Source organism: Haliaeetus leucocephalus, unplaced genomic scaffold (genome assembly GCF_000737465.1).
Source record: "Haliaeetus leucocephalus isolate CR32 unplaced genomic scaffold, Haliaeetus_leucocephalus-4.0 Scaffold556, whole genome shotgun sequence".
Lineage (NCBI taxonomy): Eukaryota > Metazoa > Chordata > Aves > Accipitriformes > Accipitridae > Haliaeetus > Haliaeetus leucocephalus.
In genome coordinates, this window is record NW_010972992.1 from 7,491,693 (window position 1) to 7,510,806 (window position 19,114).

The following is a 19,114-nucleotide window of genomic DNA, read 5'->3' on the forward strand; positions in this document are numbered from 1 at the left end:
TGGGGTTAGGTGTTTTTTTTTTTTTTTTTTTTTATTATGAAGCTGCAGGGAAGAAAAGGCCTGGACAAAAACAAACCCAGATCTGCCTAGAATACAGCCAGCCAGCTATTCTGGGAAGGCAACAGCTAACAAAAGACATGAGAAAGGCAAGAAGACAGAGGGCCCCAACCTATTGTTTCCCCTCTTCATTCCAAATAATCATGACTTCCATGACCTCCTGGCTTGTTCCCTCCAATGAGGATTTTGGGACAGCTGCTACCCTGAACAGCTGAGCCAGGCATTATTTGCCTGGTTTCCCACAGTTCCTTCCTCCCACTTCAGCAGCAGCAGTTGAAATGATAAAATTCTCTCCCACAAAATTAATCAGTATTCTTTAATAAAAGTTTGGGATTCTATTTGGTATTTCAAATAACTTTTCCTTCCCTCCTCCTGTAATCTGCTGCTTTACCTCCATTCCCTGTTCCATTTGCAGGGTTTTGTTTCCATACAGTAATGGCTCAGCCTGTTTCTTGTGGAAGTTGACTAAACTTGGCCTTGTTGAGAACAGGATTGCAGGTTTAGCAGAGAGAGTTTAGCAGAGGTGGTGAATTTGCAGCATAGTTCGGTTCTTTTCCCTCTTAAGCAGAAGTCTTGGTATCATCGTTGGGAGAACCTGCCCAAATTTCTTGGAAAATAATCCTCAAGCCACATGTATGGGAGAGCTTAGGTGACTGCAAAGGATTTTTGCCTTAATGTGTTCAAGGCCCTTGAAGCTTTTGGCTGTTGCACCAGATAAGTTTAGTTTTATATCTACCTAAAGGTGATAATTTTTGTTCCCATTGTTGTCTGACAAGATTCTCCTTGAGATGAACTTTTATTTTTCTCAGCCTTGGTAGTGTTTCTTTAGGTGAAATGTCAACTTCCCTCTGATTCATGCTTTCTAAGCTAAATTTACACCATAGACAAGAGGGTGCACTTATACCAGCAGGCTGGTTTTTGTTTTTTTTTTTTCCTTTGGGAGACAAAAATCTACCCTGTCTGGAGTCATCCCTCCACCAAACCCATCTTGTCCACTTTTGCTTGATTTCTGCACAATACATTACCTTCTCAGGCCTCCTTCTGCCAGGCTGGTGCCTTCCACAGAGAGATGAATGATTTTGAGCCAGCCAGCCAGCTACACACCTTGTCCAGCTCGGATAGTGATCAGTGTAATATTTTGTTGCTCTATTTCCAGTGCAGGTCTTAGGCTTCAACTGACATAGGTATATTCCATTAAACCTTCAAGTTAACCTGGGGGTTTTTTATGTCCAATCTCAGAAAAATGGAACAGAGAGATCCTTAATATGAGATGGATAAAGATTCAGGGATTGGAACTGCTGACATATAGTCTCATGGTTAAGCAGGGAATAAATAAAAAGTATTAGTTGGAACATCTTTTCACCCCCAATGCCACCTTTTAACAGTAGCATCTGAACCATGACTTTGTCCAGGCTCTCCATTTTATGTTGGGTTGCACAAGTGAATGGGTGGTCAGTTTAATTTCGGATTTTTCTTTCATATTTGAGTTGTGCGTTTTTTTCTTTTGGTGTTTCAGTGCAACAAGACACTTCAGTGTATGGTGGCTCGCAAATATGTGAAGTCCTTATGCCAGTTTATTCTCACAGTTTTGTGATTCTTTTATACATCCTTTAACCCAAGTAAAGCTGTGTCAGTGTAAGATAGGTTAAATTAGCCTCGTGGGGAACTTCAAAGATCAAAGCAAACCATAGGACTACCCATCTTCCAGTACTGGAGGACTGCATTGTTGTTTGATTCTTCGTGTCTGATGTGACCGATTGTGCTGGCATGATGAGTGACACTGGAATAGATTGTTTGCTTGGATTTTCATTATTAGTGTGTTACCTGCTGCATTTAAGTCAGATTTATGAAGGTTACACAGCAAGTAGTCTTTTATGGACTTGTTCCCTTTGGGGGGGTGGTGGTGTTCATGGCAAGATTGTAGAGAGAGAAGAAAGAAAATCGTCTTCCAGAGCGACAGAAGAGAAGGAATTTCTCTTTGCAAAAAGCAAAATGGTTTTAGTCCTTTTTGGAAGATGTCAGGCCATTGTTCGACCCAGTCATCTTCCTGGTCTTCATCCTTGTCTCTCTGTAGTAACAATAAATGTGTATACAGCAAGTGCAGGCATCTAAGTGAATGCCTTAGTCTGGTATATGTGGTGCACGTACCTACTGAATTGTCCAGAAATACACAGTAGTACTGCAAAGACCAACAGCACAGGACCTCGTGCCCAAATTTGTCCTCTTGAAAATGACCGGTAGTTTTTATCCTTCCTTCCTTCCTTCCTTCCAGAAGCAAGGGAGCATGTGTCTGAATGCAGATATTTGACATTTCTCGTGCCACCCCACAGATTTAAGCCCTTCATCTATGTTATCACAATTTCCTCTACAGGACTCAGCCTGTGGTTATTAAGTTTCCTTCTGTGCGTGATCCACCCTCACTTCAGCTTCTGTCATTAGACAGAGATTTCCTGTCCCTGTTCTAGATGGATACACACCATCTCTTTCCCTGATTTTGGGGTTTGATTTTTTTAATTTGTTGAATGCTGGATGTATGAAAACAGCATTGAAATGCAGACCCTGTGAAACTATTTGTGTTACTGAGCAGTTATGTTCCCTTTGCACAGGTCTGATCTGCTTCCTTCTGCTCATACTGATGTTACGGTGTTTGCCTTCATGGAGTGAGGGCCTGAATTCAGACTGTTCCTTGATCCAAGACTTCTGGGTCAGGCATTTATTGCTAATTTCTACCACAACTTTGGCAAAAATACAGCGCTTTTCTACTCTGCACGGAATATGGAAGGCCACAAACCTATGCTTATGTAAGGTTTTGCTTGCTTCGTTTTGGCTAGGCCGCTCGTGATGGTTTTTAACCTACGTTACTTCTTGAAGTCTTGTGTGTTTCAGTCACTGCATTATAGGCTTCATTAGAAAAGTTCAATTCACAACTGGTTTTGAGGCTTCAAGGTTTCAGACAAAAGCAGAAAATAAAATATGAGACTTTGAAGCCATCACGATACCAGGGCTGAATTTAAATTCTGTGCTGATTCCCATGATGCATTTGATGCAGTGTCGGTGTTGTGATAGTGTGATTCCACAAGAAGAAAGGAAGGCAGACTTAGGCTATTACCTTGGAAATCTTGCTTACTTTGCAGTTTGTAAGTCAGTTGTGTTGACAATAATAAGAAAAAAATCCATCCCATGGTTTAAGAGAAGAAAAGTGGGGGAAGGGAAGTTGGTGTTAATAGCTCCAAACTTTCTCTCAACTCCTTTCTTTGTATTTCTGATCTCAGGCTGCAGTCCAGACTCCATGGTGGTTTGTAATTAAACCCAAATTTTGAAGGTTCTGTGGAGTTCTTGTTGCCTACCAGGTCAAAGTGAATCTGGTTTCTATCACAGAATATTTCAGTTCAGTTACCCCTTGAGGAAGTATGGGAACAGACAGTCCATTCATATTGAACAGATGACCGAGGCTTAGAAAAAATCTTTTTGTCTATTAAGCTTATGGCTAAGATATTATGAAAACGGCTTAATAATGTGCCCTAACATTTATACCGCACTATTTTCTTACTTTAATTTTCCAGGCAATTAAAAATAATTGAAAGTTACTGCCAAACCCCCTGAAGATATACTTTTTCTTTCAAATAAGCTTATTTTCATACTTGTGAGGTCACCAGATATTTATTTGACCATCTTTATAGGGGTCAGGCACATTACACACACAGAATGGGGATGTGGAATAGAACTCGCATTGTAACAAGAAAGTGAGAAGTAAGAGCAAAAAACCAGTACATGTCATGCCCGGTGGGTGTTCGTATTTATTATTTGGGCATGACAAACATAACTCATTATACATATACCAATGGAGGCCTAAATTCTGCAATTCACTTAAGTACTAAAAGCTAAATCTGCATTCAAAGCCTATTAATTTTGAATAGATGTGAACAAAAGTTTGAATGCCTTGTCAGATATGAAGGATGAATTGGGGCCAGCAAATACCTCAACTGAGCAAGATCCAGTCTTGTGTGGCAGTTTGCTCCAGTGGGCCCTTTTGGGGTGCTGTTCACGTTCTAACATCCCTAGGAGACTCTGTGGCAATGAGAAGAAATGCAGCGGGGAGACAAAGCAGGACTTATATTGGTAGATATAGACTGTATATAGTCAAACCTCTCTAATCTTCTCTCCTATTAATAGAGTTGTAGCAGACACAACCCATGTGGCTGGGCAGTCACGCTGCACTGTAATATTGCTTAGCCAGTTCTCCCCCTAAAGGCTTAAAATCTATCACGTTATACAAGAACTGAAAGCCTTCTTGTAGTGTCCCAGATTTCCCCCTCCTGTCCATCACATTCCCCTTCCATTTTTCCCTTCAAATTATCTTTTGCTGCCTCATTTTATGTTATACAAAGTAGTTTTTTTGAAATGATGTTGTGCATCTCTCTTTATACCTATTCACATACATTCTGTGGGCATTTCTTCTTGGATCTCTTATCTGTAGTCAAAAGGTGAGTTTATGTTGGAGAAAAAAAGAAAAATGGGTGGGGTTTTTGTCAAAGCGTTGTGTATTGAATGAGACAATTTGCTAAAGGCTGCTGCTTTAGTATTGGTGTTCATGTCAATCGTCCCAGTGTAGGGGGCAATTATGCTCAGTAATTTTTTTTTTTTTTGTAACTGTTGCAAATGTTTCTCTTTTCTCAATGTTACTAGCCCTTTTGAAGGACAAAAGTCCTTTTCGAAGTGTATCACTCCTGCATGGTAAATGTCCTAGCTAAAATTAGTTCTATTTAGACAAGTCACTCACAGGTTCTTCCAAAGCAAACCCTTTCTGACAGAGGAGGACTGATTTGCTGCATGGGTTTGCCGGAAAGAGTATACTTAAAGCGCCCTCTCCTCCCCTCCATTCCTCCTCCTCTCTCCCTCCCCTCTTAAACCACCTCCACCCCCACCCTTAACTCAGCATCTGGTGGAAAGAGCATGTGATGCTTATTTCTAAAGGCAGCAAAATAAGCTTTGAAAGTCTAAGACTGTAATTGGTTGTCTGCCTTTATCCTTAGAGCTCTGGGGAGGTTTCAGAAGTAATAACTGTTACTTAAAGTAGATGAGCTTCTTGTGGCTTTCTCAGAATTGTAGAGCACGTTAGTTGTCGGGTGTTTAAGGAAGCATCTGCCTGTCTGTAGCTTTCAAAACATTTTGTAAGCAAAGAATTTAGGTTTTTCCTGTCTTCTATATATGGGTGGTGAGAAGTTACTCCTCAAAAAGTGTGTTCTTACAGAAATGGCCTGCCTTGGCTGAAAAGATAGGAAGGAAAAATAAGTTCCTTTTAATGATATTAAATTTGCTCAGTACCTTACTTAAAGCTATTGGCACCTAAAATAACTATATGGTTACTACTCTTCTCCTTCAGTCAAAAATGTAGTAATCTTTTGATAAAAAGACTCAAGGTGGTAGTTTCCGTTAGAACGGGATGGATAACTGAGGCCTTACACCATTTCGTTTCACTAGGACTAGGGGTTTTCCATTGCACTGTCCTTTAACCTTAACAGGATTTGTAACTATTAATCCGCAATCAATGTATTGACAGTATACTTTCACCGATATGTATTTAAAGCAGTCTTGGGTTTAAAAACTGCACTGTCCATTGGTTAGAACAGAAAATTCAGACTCACTGGTGATGCATCTGCTGTCACTCAGTCAGTGACTTTTTGAATATATTTGAGCTAATTGCTATTGTTTCCCTATACCTCGTTGTACTTGGGCTTCAGAGCAAAAAGCCTGGCTCCCAGTCCTGTCATGAGACATGTAGACCGTATCTTCTAGAATAGCCTCAAGCTTTCCCGTAGTCATTTCAAGTAAATTAAATACAAGTGAAAAAGAAATGTACGGCAGCCCTAGGACGGTGCTGCCTTTCTGCAGCCTTGAGGATCCCAATTGTTTAATAGAGTTTTCATTCCAGTGTATTGTTGATTACCAAAATGACACTACAACCAAACTAGATCTACTGATAAAATGCATTTTCATTAAGTAGAACAGTGGGGATGCAGAGCAGGTTTTCAGAAAGAGCCCTATAAATAAATTCAGGTAAGTATAGATCACGGTACAGATGAGTGGGGGTTGTATTTGCTATGCAAGTTAGGTGTTGAGAGGAAGAGTGGGGCAAGGACTGAAGGCCTTTTTTTTTTTTTCAACTGAATTGTGAGAGATTGTTAAATATACACTGCCTATTGACTTTGCTATTTTATGTGCTATTTTCTTTTCCTCCCATAGTTACTCCAATTTAAAACTAAACACAGACCTTTGAGCTTTGTCTTAAAAAATGCACAGCCAATTAAATATACAAAATTATTCAAGAAACCATAGATCTGGTAACTATCCATAAAGTTGATCCAATGTGATCTTGATTGTATTTTTGCCTGATGTGCACTGCTGTAAGAGTGGTAGGGTTTTGGCTTAACATCGAGGTGCCTAATGAAGTTTTGGCACAGAAGGCTATAGATGGGAGACAGTTGCCCTGACAGCTCACCATTGTGATTGTTAACTGCACTGGAGGTGTTGTGGCTTCAGACATGCACAGTTCTTGGGCTTGTCTGGGAGAAGCCAATGTGCTGTGAAGACACCAGATTCTAGCAGGATGGGACTTAGTAACTGCAGTGGTAAAATAATGTGTCACCCTAATAGTCATGAAACCTGTGAGTATGGCTTGTGCTTGGGAAAGAGGCTAAAGTAAGAGAGAGAAAGTCAGATGAACCCAAGAGGAAGACGTTCTGAAGAGCAAAAAGGTCTCTTAACAAATGCCTGTCCTTTTAAAAAAAAAAAAAAAAAAAAAGGTAGGGTGCTGGTAGCTTTTTAGTTGCATCACCATGTTGAATCAGGGGCGGATTCTGTGCCCTAGGGAGCTCTGCAGGCACACGAGGAGTTGGGGAAGAACCCAAATCAGGGCAGTCTAGAGTTTGGCAGCTGTCTGCCCAGGTACTGCAGGAGAGTTCAACAAAACAGCACCAAAAGACACATCTGCTTTCCATCAATTTAGAGCCCACTCTCCCCTTTGCTGGCTTCATGAACTGTCTGGTTGCTGAAGTTCATTATGCATTAGTTGGTACTTGGAGAAGAATACCATGCCTGGTAGAGAGCTGGTATTAGTGGAAATCACAAGGGGAGTACTCGTCCTTTTATGTAACATTTGAAACTAAAACGAGATTCTTGGCTGGCAGAGTGGACATGTCTCCACAGTACAGGAACTGATGCCTTGGAGAGAGTTTGAAGCTGGAACTTTAGTGCAGTTACAGCAAGAGAGCCTGGTTTCATTTCAAAGAAAATGTGAGGAGAAAATTTTGTCCGCAAATGGCTTTTTAATTACCAGAACCATGACCCCCACAAACAATTCAGCAAAGTTTGGGCAAAGCAAATCTGTTCCTAGATGAAATTTTGATTTTTCCTTGCTGAATCTGATGGCATAACTTCCTCAGCTTCAGTTACAAGAGGAGCTGAGCCCTTAGTTCCTTCCAACTGCCAAACCTGCTTTCTGTTTTCCTGGCACACCCATGCACGTGTGTGTGCAGGCGCATATGCCTGCTTCATTTGTTTTCCTCAGTCAGTCCTGCTCTCCTTCCCTTCATATTGACAGGGCATCAGAGAGTTCCCAGGCAACTGTTGCCAGTAAAAACGACCAGAGGAAAAGGGGCCATTCTTTCTTCTTAGCCCCTCTGACCTGGTTTATACTGGTCTCGATCATGGCTCTACTCAACCAGTGGGAAGTGTGAGTTGAACTTTTTTGTTTTGTTTTGTTTTAAACCACAGGGCAGGGAATTCTTTTCAAGCTGTAACTTTTAGTTTCCACTGGAAGGGCAAAACAGACTCTTAGCCAATGGAAAAGAGACATCCAGTTGCATCAGCCAAGATCCAAAACGCGAGTACGTCGTGTAACAAATAATCAGCTGTCTTTTCAGATGTTTCTTTAAAAGAAAAATAAAAAGATCGGGGGGTACTTTATTTGAGGGATTTAACACTGAGATAGCTGACAGCCACATTCATACATGGCTTTTACTTTGTTTCTGGCTTACTTCAGTTTTCCCATCTGTGCAGTGGGTATCATACCACAATGGTTTTGTGCTTCTAATGCTTGCCCATAGCAGAGGGATTTCAACTAGAAGAGTCAGAGAAGCAGAATCACTCTGAATGGGAAATACCGATTTTGTTGAGCAACTACTGAAGATTCGTAGAATTTTGAGACCGGAAGAATGGCTATTAAAAAGTCAGTGTTTGCAGAAGATTTGGAGAGTTTTAAGGACTTACAGGATCAGATCTATATCAAAGAGTAGTTTTATATGATAGATGTACGAGCAGAACAGTGAAATAAAAGAGCAATTGTTGAGATCAGGGTTTAAGCAGCTAGTTGAACTGGCTGAGGATTTTTTCTCAATGCAAGTTTGCAGGTAGCACTAGCTGCATCTTCACGCTAACCAAACTTCACTAATACTGAACTGAGGAAAAAGTTAGCAAGTTGCAATAAAGTCTCCAGTGGCCCAGAAGAATCCCAGAAGGCTTGCCAATCTTTGGGAAATAGAAAAGTGGTGAGATTATTTGCATTTCCTCCCTCCATTTCAAAAGCAAGTTTCTGGATCTGGGCTTTACCCGGGAGGTTGTTGCTGGTTTTGCTATACCACAGCTTACTAGAAATGCCTTACTGTTTGCTCCTTAGGATAAGTGCAGTCATCAGATGTGATCTGGCCTCATTTTTATACTAAAAGAATAAAGGGAAAGTAATGTTGAGACAGGAGAGAAAACTTTTTTTCTTTCTTTTATGCTAGCCAAGAAGCTTTGAAAATGTATGATGACTTATGCCAGGGGCTATGTAGAGTGTTCTAGAAAAATAATTTAAATTTGCCTTTACAAAATGAATTCATCAAAGGGTACTCTGTAGGAATTTGCTTTAAACTGAGATAGTGTCGGAAATAAAATAGTCCAGTCCTTTTCACTACTTCTGTTGTAAATTTTGGATGTGATGCCATAGAAATTAAAGATTGTTGCACAGGTGTGAGAAAAACTCAGTTCCCAATTTTTTAAGATGAACTTCCTATACTACCATATGACTAAGACATTACTGCTTTACATAGCATTCTTTTAGACTAGCTGGGGGGTTGCGTTTCCGTTGCTATCAGTGAAGTAAAATGAAGCCTTTGCCCAACCAGAAGATCCCGTCTCAGGAAGAGACAAAGTGAGTCCTTGTAGGCTCATCGATAGGAAGGGAGAGCAGGTTAGTTCCCGTGAGGTTTTTTTTCACAACTCCTTTTCATGCCTGTGTATAACAGGCGCTCTCCAAAGCACTCTCAACTGTGGTTTGTGAAGATTCCCCACAGGTCAGACTTGGGGGACACACTGGCAGCCAGCATGTGTGCTGTGAAGGCAAGAATAGAAAGCAAATACTTCCCGTAATCACACGTCCCAAAATGACAGGGTAAAATGAGTACTTATGCTTCCACCAGAGCAGTGAAAAATGGGAAGATGGAAAGTCTGGACTCCTGCCCAATGAAACCAAAATTGTAAAAAAGAAAAATAAAACAAATGCTACATACACTCACTAGAACTGACACTGCAATGTGGTAGTTTTTTTCTCTTTTAAATATATACAGTAGACAAGCAGTAAATCTTCTTACAGCTCCATAGAACAGCATTATTTTTAGCTTTTTTCATTATCAAGACAACCCTTCATAGCTTTCAATCTGTAGCTGAATATATTTATTTTTTTAATCCACGTGATAGTGCAGTCCTTATAAAGACCTCTAATACCTTATTAATCATTTCTGGACCACGTCACAAAGAGGCTTTAGGAAGCAAGTGTTCTATCCATCAGTTGACACGCTTGTGAAGGCTTAAAGGATGCAAATAAAGGGCCCTTTTCCCCACATTGAAGATACCTCTCATTTTGCATTTTTTAGTTTTGATCTTAACTAGAAACCTGAAAGAAGTCTTAAGACAACCAGAGAAGCACAGAGAGCACTCCGATCTCAATTCTAAGTTCAGTTCCCAAGTTCAGGAATTGTCATCTTGGTAACCTCCAGAAGTAGCTTTGAATACTTGTCACTGGTAAAGGTACCTTTCTTCTGCAATGCCATTTTACAAGGCTGTGCAACGTAACACCATCACGATGCCAGCAGGAGCCTGAACCAGTCTTAGGGCTCTGAAGAAAAGAATTACATGGGTACTACTAGAGGAAGAGTTATCACATAGTGCCGTGACTTCATTGTGCTTAAAATAAGACTTTGCATCCTTTTCTTCCAAGTAAAAGTAGAAGATAAACCTCATAGCACCCTTTAAAAATGGGTAAGTAATATTACCCGTTTTATATCTACAGGTCACCTGAGTTTTAAGTAACTGGTCCGTGGTCACCCACGTGAACAAGTAAAGCCATTTAGAATTGGACCTAAAAGTTCTGTCTTTCAGTTCCCACTTGTATTACTCAATGCGCTCTTGATGGAGTAGGAACAGAACTCATATACTCTGATTTCTCAGCAACGGTCTATGCAAATATTTTCTGGAGACTTTCCTGGGGCTCTTCAGGCATTACTAGTAGCATGAAATGCAGAGATTGGGGTAGTTGCTTAGATCTGCTTTTCATCCCTGAGCAAGAATAGCCATCAATTCCTGTACAAAGATGCTTTCAGAGCTTCTCATACTTGGTTTATTTTATTGAATAGTTGTGCAGGTAATGAGAGTAGTAATCTGTACAATTTTTTGTTCCCTTGCTGTGCTTCGACTCCCAACATTTCACTTTTTGTAGTGCCTTTCCTGCAAGGAGATGTTAATAAAGTATTTAAAGCCTTGTCCCAGTAATGGTTAACAGTTAAGTTGCCAAGTCAAATAAGAAGCACTAGCAGCATTCTCATATGCTTCACTTGCAGATGCCATAAATGAATGCAGTGCAGTTGCCTGGAAAGGTAGTTTCAATCCATCTTTTTCACTGTGTATCGGGGTTTTTTTGCTATTGGATAAGTTTATTCTCAAGAGCGAGCTAGTGTTGGTGAAATAAGCTTGGCAAAACCTGGAGAATAAATAGAGCATCTCAGTAGCGTGACTCCTCCTGGCTTTTAATGTGCTTTTGCTCTGGTAGAGCTTAGGAGCTTTTGAAAATGCCATCCGTCCAGCGTAAATTCTGACATAGAGGAACACCTCAGAAAGGTGAGAAGGAGCGTTGACTGAACTCCCATGTGGTCCTTGACTTCCCTGAGTATGTTAAAATGATGCTGAGCTTTCCCAATAAGATGTGTACCTGTCCAGTTCATTCCTTGTAACCCAGCAAGGACCTAACAGATGGGTCTGTATAAAGTAGCTAAGAAAAACAAGCCTGTTTGCTGGCTGGCATGAATTTGCTAGGGATGGCTCTTCGCTGCTCTGGAAAACTTTTGGTATCCGTAAATTGAAAGAGGTGAAAATTTTCAGGGACTTTTGTAACATTTTACTGGTGTATCTGTAGGGTCTATCAGAGGGTTTTATTCTTGACATGTCTTTTGAAGTAGAACGGAATTAGTGTTAGTTTCCGAGGGGAGGGTAGTGGAAATCAGGCTTAGGATCTTATAAATCAATCAGTAGCAAAACTTGGAGTCACAAGCCCTCTTCTGTTTGTGTGTTCCACCCCTGTGTCCTCTACAAAATCATCTTTCCTATCCAGTTTACCTAAGGAGGAAAGTTTTATTGAGAATAGATGGTAGGCTAGTCTTTCAGAATTTCCATGGCCTGCGGTGCAGATGTGTTCATTGCCAGTAGGGTCTCACACCTTTACCACTCTCTGTAGGACAGCTGCTGTTTTCGGTGTTTGCCTAAATTCCAGATTCCCTTGGAGTAAATGAGTAAAAGTGAGCTGAGGTGGTCAGGTGATAGTTTTTAACGGGAAAAACACCTTAGGTAACAACCAGATAATTTTTAATCAAAAGCTCACTAAGTTAGTGGGAAGACCCTGCTCACCCAGTGGACCCTTGGTGAACCCCAAGTACAGACCAGTGGTGCCTGTGGTGCTGTACTCCTGCAGCAGCTTCAGCACTGAACGCCAACATGAGCAGTTGATGCTAGTGGTAAAATGTGCTCACTATCGGCTTTTTGTTCTTTCAATGTATTTTTATCTTCTGATGTCTGACACATTTTGAACCCAAGTCGTCTCTCTCTCTCTGGGGTTTCTCCATGCTTACATCAGACCGGCGTCTGGTCTTGTGGTTTGTGCCCCTAATGAGAAAGCTGCTTAATTTTCACACCCAGACAGAGTATCAGATGAGACAGGAAGCCCCACCCTTTCTCATGGTGTAACCGAACTCAGCTCTTTGCATGAACTAGCAGCAGAAGCAATAGCTTGAACAAGACGATAGTTTGCTAACTATAGATTTTACGGCCCTTTGTTTTTTTTCTTCTGCCTATTCTGGTTATACATGGTTTTCTAGCTGCCGAGTTTTCAATGGAGACGTTTCTGATTTACACCGGAGTTAGGAGTATGAAATTGAATTCTTCAGCCTCCCAGTATTTTCCCTATTAATTTTTTCAAGAAACTGAAATACAGATTTCTGTGTATTGGGATAGCTCGATAGCTTTTGGGGGCATTAAATCTTTCATTTCTAAAAGTGCCATGTAGGATGCAGCGATGTCTGCTGGTATGGTACCCGCATTTCCAATCCATCTTTAAAAGGAGTGGACTGGGCGAAGGGACAGATTCCCCAGCCTCATCAGAGTATCTGCACAGAGCATGCTCTGTCCCTTTAACTGTCTCGCTTCTACGCAGAGATGAATCGGTCGCCCCATGCAGTGTGGGTCACTGCACCTGCTCCCAGCCTGTCAGATGTTCTCAAAGCTGCAATAATAGCCACTACAACACCAGGCTGGCACTGCATCACTGAATTTGAAGAGCAGAGAAGCCTGGAGTTTTTATTCTTTCACTCGTATCCTTCACCACACATAGTGGAAATGCATTCACACCTAGCCTGGGAAAGGTTATGAACACACATAATCATATGCCATTACCCTTTTTTAAGAGAGAGCTGTGTTTTCAATAAGGTTTTGGAATTTGATGCCAAACTTAGACCCAGTTATGGGGAGCTTTTATCGGCAGAAGATAGATCAGAATTTTGGAGCGTGGGCTGCTTTTCTGAAGGTCCATTTGTAAGCTAAAAGTTCCACAGACAAGGAGGCCTCTTAAATATTTTCAACTCCTTTCACCTAATGTTTTCCACTCTTAACAAGGCAAAAGAAGCCTATTTTTCACTAGCACATGCATGGCTACACAGTTTACATTGCTATTACATTACATTTAGCTGAGCAACATAGCAAGATCTGGGTTGACGAAGAGCACGATGAAGTTTGAAGGATTTTTAACAGGGTCCTTGGTGTCTCGTGAACATGGGGTTGCACTGAGTTTTAGCCCTGTTCAGTAGTGCTGGCTGGTTTTTTACACAAGACCGAAGCGCATGCAATACATGCCTTTACGTAGGCCTAGACTGTCAGTTGTGCAAGACCAGTTGCAGTTCCATTGACTTTACCATTTTGCAGGGTTTGGCCTGTACTAGTGTTCTGTCCTTCCAAAAGGGAGTGCTGTCCTGTTTGTAGTGGTCTTAGCTTATCCCCTAGTGGATAGCTGCTCACATCACAGAGTGTCGTGAAGATACAGGAGTCATTGTTTGGTGCAGCGGAGCAAAGAATGAGGAGAGAGCAAAAGTCATCTACTCAGCCCAGTGTCCTGGTGTTGGAAATAAGGTAGGGTAAAGAAAGTGAATTGCTTCAGGAAACGTCTTTTGGTAGATCCTCGGGCACCAAGAATCATATCCGTGAGCACTCCCAAATCTTAACATTTAGGAATTTTTTCTGGGTCTGTTTTCAATTCTATGTTGCAACGAAAAGTAACATTGATGTATGGTGCTGATCTGGTACTGCTTGGTCTGCTGGTTCTGTTCATGGTACAGAGCACTGGGGAAGGCTTGTCTTTTTGAGAAGGAGAGGGTCAAAAATTCTTTCTACTGGTCTCATGGTTTGTTACTGTAATACTTAATTGAAGTAGAAAATTTGATCTGACATGTCAAATGTGGCCCTGGTTGGCTACAGGCCAAATTGGGCCGCGTAATTTCAGTTTGCCTTAAAATGGCTGACATTAAAGTTCACATGCCCAAATTTCCCTTTGGAATGTACTTTTGAAATCTTTTTTTTTGGTAGTTTTATAAATCTTTCTGTATCGGTTTTTCCTCAAAAATTAATTGCTTCAGAAAACAACAGTCCAAAAGCTTAAGTAAATGGTTCACGTAGCATTTCTGGGCCCACTTTGTATCATGAAGTTTCTTACATCTGTGGATTGGAGAAAATGTTTATTAACAAATCGCTTTGCCTAGCGCAAAGCCTATTTGACAACAGATTATTAAGTTGCCTGCAATGGAAGAAAAACTGAATAGGAAATAAGGAAATATTTATTTCAGTCTTCTAGGGTTTGGGTTCAAGTTTTTCGTAAGTTGTTCATGAAGATGGCAAAAAAGTTACATCAGATTTTCAGTATTTCTTTTGCAACTTTGTATGTTTCATTATTTGGCAAAGAGAGAAAATGAAATAAAATCATCCATATTTGAGCCAATACCAAGGTTTGCTGGCTGCTGTGGCTGGGATGGAAGTGTCAGAGTGGGGTATGTTGTTGCCTGGAATCTGTCCTAGAGTGGGATGTAATCGGTGAGTCATATGAAGCGACGATTTTGTGTTCAGTATCTAGTCTTGTTCCACATCTAAGTATCTTCCTATAGTTGTGAGCAAATTTGCTTCTGCCTCTTTCAGCGTCAGAAGGCTGCACAAAACAAGGGAAGTGCAGTACAGTACATTACTGACCTGCTTTGGATATTTATAGATGGAATTTTTGATGAGTTCATGACACAGCCACAGTATTTCTGTGGAGGGGTATGAAAGTGTTTTCAGTGGGATGTCCAAGCAGATAAAAATACACAAGAGCAAAAGTTTAATCAAATGACTACAGGTTGTAGTCAGAAACCTTGTGTTTCATGAGTTTCAGAGATGAACCTCCGTTTCTTGACTAATAGCAACGTGTAGTGCCTCAGTATTTCATAGACCAGGTGGGAAACTACTAGAACTATTACATTTTTCCATTGTTAAAATGGAACCTGAAGGCATGGTGGGTTTTTTAAAGCATGTACCGAGAGGCAATTCCTGCCTCAACCAGCAGATGATCTGTGTAAACAAAATGGGATAGTGGATGGAAAGAAAACTGGCGGAGGTGATCACAGCAGTTCAAGAATTACGTTGGCAGCAGTCCTTTTTTTTTTTGAGTCCAGCTGAAGTGCTTTACCACATTAGACAGCACTAGCTTGTTAGGAATACTGAAGTCCTGTGACGGGAGGTGACTTGAAGTTAGAAAAATCTGCACGCCCCACATAGCACCTGCTTTTGTCTCCCCTTTTTTTCACTCCATTTGCATCTCTCTGTGGGGAAGGCAAACCTGGTTTTCCTCCATGCACACACCTTGTTTACTGCTGGTTTTTTCTAGCAGATCAATACTCGCTCCTGGCAACAAAAGGTTAAGCATCATTTCCCAGGTCCACTGAAATGTTGTGTGCTCAGAGCCCTCCTGATCGTTGGTGTCAGCCTTGTTTTAAAGGGGAAAGAAGGGGGACAGTGGAGAAAGCTGGAGATAAGACACGATTTCTTTAAAAATGCAAATGAGCTTGTTCTATTGAAATATCTGTCCTCCAACCCTTCTAAAACCTGACACTTGCTCTCCTTTTCCCGAAGCTGATTTTTTTTACGCGTGACCCGTGGTACTGATCCCACTCCGGCTGTGTGAGGAGTGCGGCGGAGGGGGAACCGGGCCCAGGATGGCCATCTCCACGCCTGCCTGAACAGAATGTTCTGCAGACAGCAGAGCGCGGATGGTCGGGGGGAGGAACGGGTTTCCATGCTGAGTCTTGCCACCTGTTGCCTTTTTCATTCCAAGCCCCCCTTCCTCCCCACCCTCCACCCCAAGTTCCCCTCCCCACACAGCTCACCATCCCCAGTGGATAGGGTTGGGATCAGTAGTCACTTGCCAAATACCTTTCTAATGCTGTCACTAATTCTGCACAGACAGCATCTCTGAAAGCAAAAACAAATCTTTTCCAATGCATTGTCCTGCGTTTTCTACAAAAAGTGTTTAGAAATGCCTTTTCTTAGTTGAGTTAGATGGGAGGGACCACGCCATCGCCACTACAAGAGTCAGCCCTAGGGAAGCCTGAAGCTGCGCCGAAAGAATCCTCTGCAAATCCATTGAAGCTGGCATTTGGCACTGGCACGGGCTAATTTTGTACTCGGGGTTACACATATACACACCCATGTCGTTCTTCTTCATCTGCTGCGTATGGAAGGCTGCCCCAAGCTCCAGAGTGCCAAGGAATGTTTAACTAAAACCTCCAGACTTGGTTTGATTACGTTACTATGCGCACTGGGCTGTAGAAGTGGTAAGAGTGGTGCGTGCTGCCAGATGAACTGGCATTAGCTAGATAGTCATCGGCTTGAGCCATAGTTCCACACTACTGCCCTGCTTCCATGAAAGTAGTAGACTGTTCATGGACATGAGGTCATAATTTCGTCCTAATTAAGGTGTGCAAAAGGGATGGCATTGCTCTAGTTACATAGCTGTTGGGTTTGCCTGGAAGTCAGTCGGGAGTCTGGAGGAGTGCATTTTAACAGTACTGCTTTCAGTGCCTCGTGGACTCTTCAGGTGAAGTCATTTAGATCACAATTTTCAGGAGTGAATAAGCATTTGGAGAAGCAGTCTCTAAGTTGCCAATTTAAGATGCCTTGAAGGGGACAGATTTTCAGAACACAAGACACTGGCGAGTAAGAGCCTTTCTTTCGTTGGCAAATAGACCTGGTTTTGAAGCATTTCAGGCTCTCAAAATGTTGCTGTGCCTGTGTTTTACAGACACACCTGTATAAATACTTGTTTGCCCACAAAAATCACAGCGAGGTGTAAGGATGAAAAAATTTAATGCAAATACGAGTGATTACTAGTTATTGCAGCATGGTTCTGCCACGTTACTTAGAACCAGGTTGAATGGGAATATGGAAAGGTAGAGAGTTTGGAATTGGAAAAAAAAAAAAAAAAAGAAAGCAAGCAAAAGGAATAGAAACTGAGGTGGTGTGTTTCTCTTATTATTTCTAGTCATGATGCAGCATAAGGTCCAGAACCTTCTCCCTCCCTGCTGATAGATGTGTTTGTACTGGCAAGCCTTCAAGCTGGTATCCCCAGTGCACCAGTTAAACCAGTAGTTACCAATTTTTTTGCAAGCCACGCTGGGACTATAGGAATTTTATTCCTTCACAGTGTTGAAGGAAAGGGGTTTTGCTTGCCAAAGGGCTTTCTTATGCTTGAGGATGATTTATGGGCCAAGCTGAGCCACTTGTGGAAAAGGCAAAGCAGCTCTTGGCAGCACCCCCAGAATCCACTGCAGCTGTGGGGTAGTGAAGTCATCGGCATAACAACCACTGCAAACAGAATAACAAAGTCTGTTCTGTTCTCGTTTAAAATAATCTTTCCAGTTCAGCAACCACATTAAACCTTACCTTTCTGCATACAAAAATAATAAAAGGCCGATGGTTCTCTGCAACATGGTGTGAATGTCTCACTTATATTACTGCCTATACTCCTGCACCATCTACGCTTTGTCGGAGTATTTTAAATGAAGGAATGAAGCCCCATTATGTCATAGTTTGTGTCTGTCCCTTGTTTCCACTCCTTTGTTTGTCCTTAGGTTTAAAAAGGCAGAAAAAAACCTCAGTCTGTCTTTCTTTTAAACACAAAATTTTGCTGATTGCAAAATGAGTAATTCTGTCTTTGATTTTTCCTGCCTGTCTTTGTTTCAGGTCTCTTCAGATCCTCCTGCTTCCAAAAAGCCCAAAATAGATGACTCTGCTTCCCAATCTCCAGCTTCTACTGAGAAGGAAAAACAGTCCAGTTGGTTACGGTCCTTATCCAGTTCATCTAACAAGGTGACTGCTGAATATTTTGTAATCAAGAGAGAGATCAAATTAGCATGTAGCATCACTCTGCTGAAACCAGAAGAGAAAATGAGATAAAGAACTTGCCCAGGTTTTCTAAATTAGTAACATATCTACCCTTTTCCTAGAAAACATTGAGCTATACAGTCCTCCCAGTTTCCTTGCCATCTTCCAGTGTTCACTGACTTTGATTGTGCCAATGAAGTAAGCAATTCCTTCATGCCTTTGAGGTACAAGAATCCTGCAAGACTCAGGAGCCTTTTGTGGCCTCTGTAAACTACATATAACTTACTGGCAAAGAAAAAATGTGAGGTTTTACATTAGTACAGTTCACCTCTTCCAGTGGAATCTACTAAGTAAGTAGGTCCTGGCCAGTGGGGGAGTAGTTTTAGAGGTAACAGAAAGTGTACTGAAAAGCATCGCTAGCACTCCATTGCTCGTATTCACTTATTTTCCTTTCCCCTCCTTCCCAGAGTATTGGCTGTGTCCATCCCCGTCAGCGTCTCTCCGCTTTCCGGCCCTGGTCCCCTGCTGTATCAGCAAATGAGAAAGAGCTCTCAACCCATCTTCCCGCATTGATCCGAGACAGGTAAGGAGACGTGAACTGAAGGGAGAATGGGGTTAGCAGCCGCGGCGATCTGTTTGACAGCAAGTTGCTTTATGTTTGTTCCCTTGCACTGTTAACTGGTGGCTTTGTAATTCAGTCAGTCAGTCAGGCCACTAGTATCAGATTAAAAAGCATTTGCAGCTGCAGTGTTTTAATTCGCAGAAGGGAAACAAAAAAAAGTATTGATATTTTGTGCATTCATTAAACAGGTTTTCTTAGGTGAAACATGCCATAAAAGTCTGAAATGAAGGCTGCCTCTATGAACTTATGATCATTTTGGGGTACAGTCATCAGAAGTTCTCGGGCTTCACTGTTTAAAGGACGACTGAGTTACTCTCTTAGGGGCAGGTGCTCAGGGACCAGCCAGCTATTTCCAGGCAACTGCCAATTGGTGACTGCAGCAGCTCTGTAACACTGGCCGGTCAGCATGTTGCCAACACAGCTGCATGCTGCCTCCTCTATTGACAATACCAAAGG

The 19,114-nt window shown here is 41.6% G+C and overlaps 1 protein-coding gene across 1 annotated transcript in view; it reads left to right on the forward strand.

The window, feature by feature from the left end:
- The window catches only part of SKI (SKI proto-oncogene), a 115,795-nt gene that overhangs the window by 86,962 nt on the left and 9,719 nt on the right, over positions 1-19,114 (forward strand). Inside the window, exons 2-3 of the mRNA XM_010577465.1 lie at positions 17,896-18,021; positions 18,504-18,619. Of these exons, the coding sequence (XP_010575767.1) occupies positions 17,896-18,021; positions 18,504-18,619 (242 nt within the window). The remainder of the gene's footprint in view (positions 1-17,895; positions 18,022-18,503; positions 18,620-19,114) is intronic.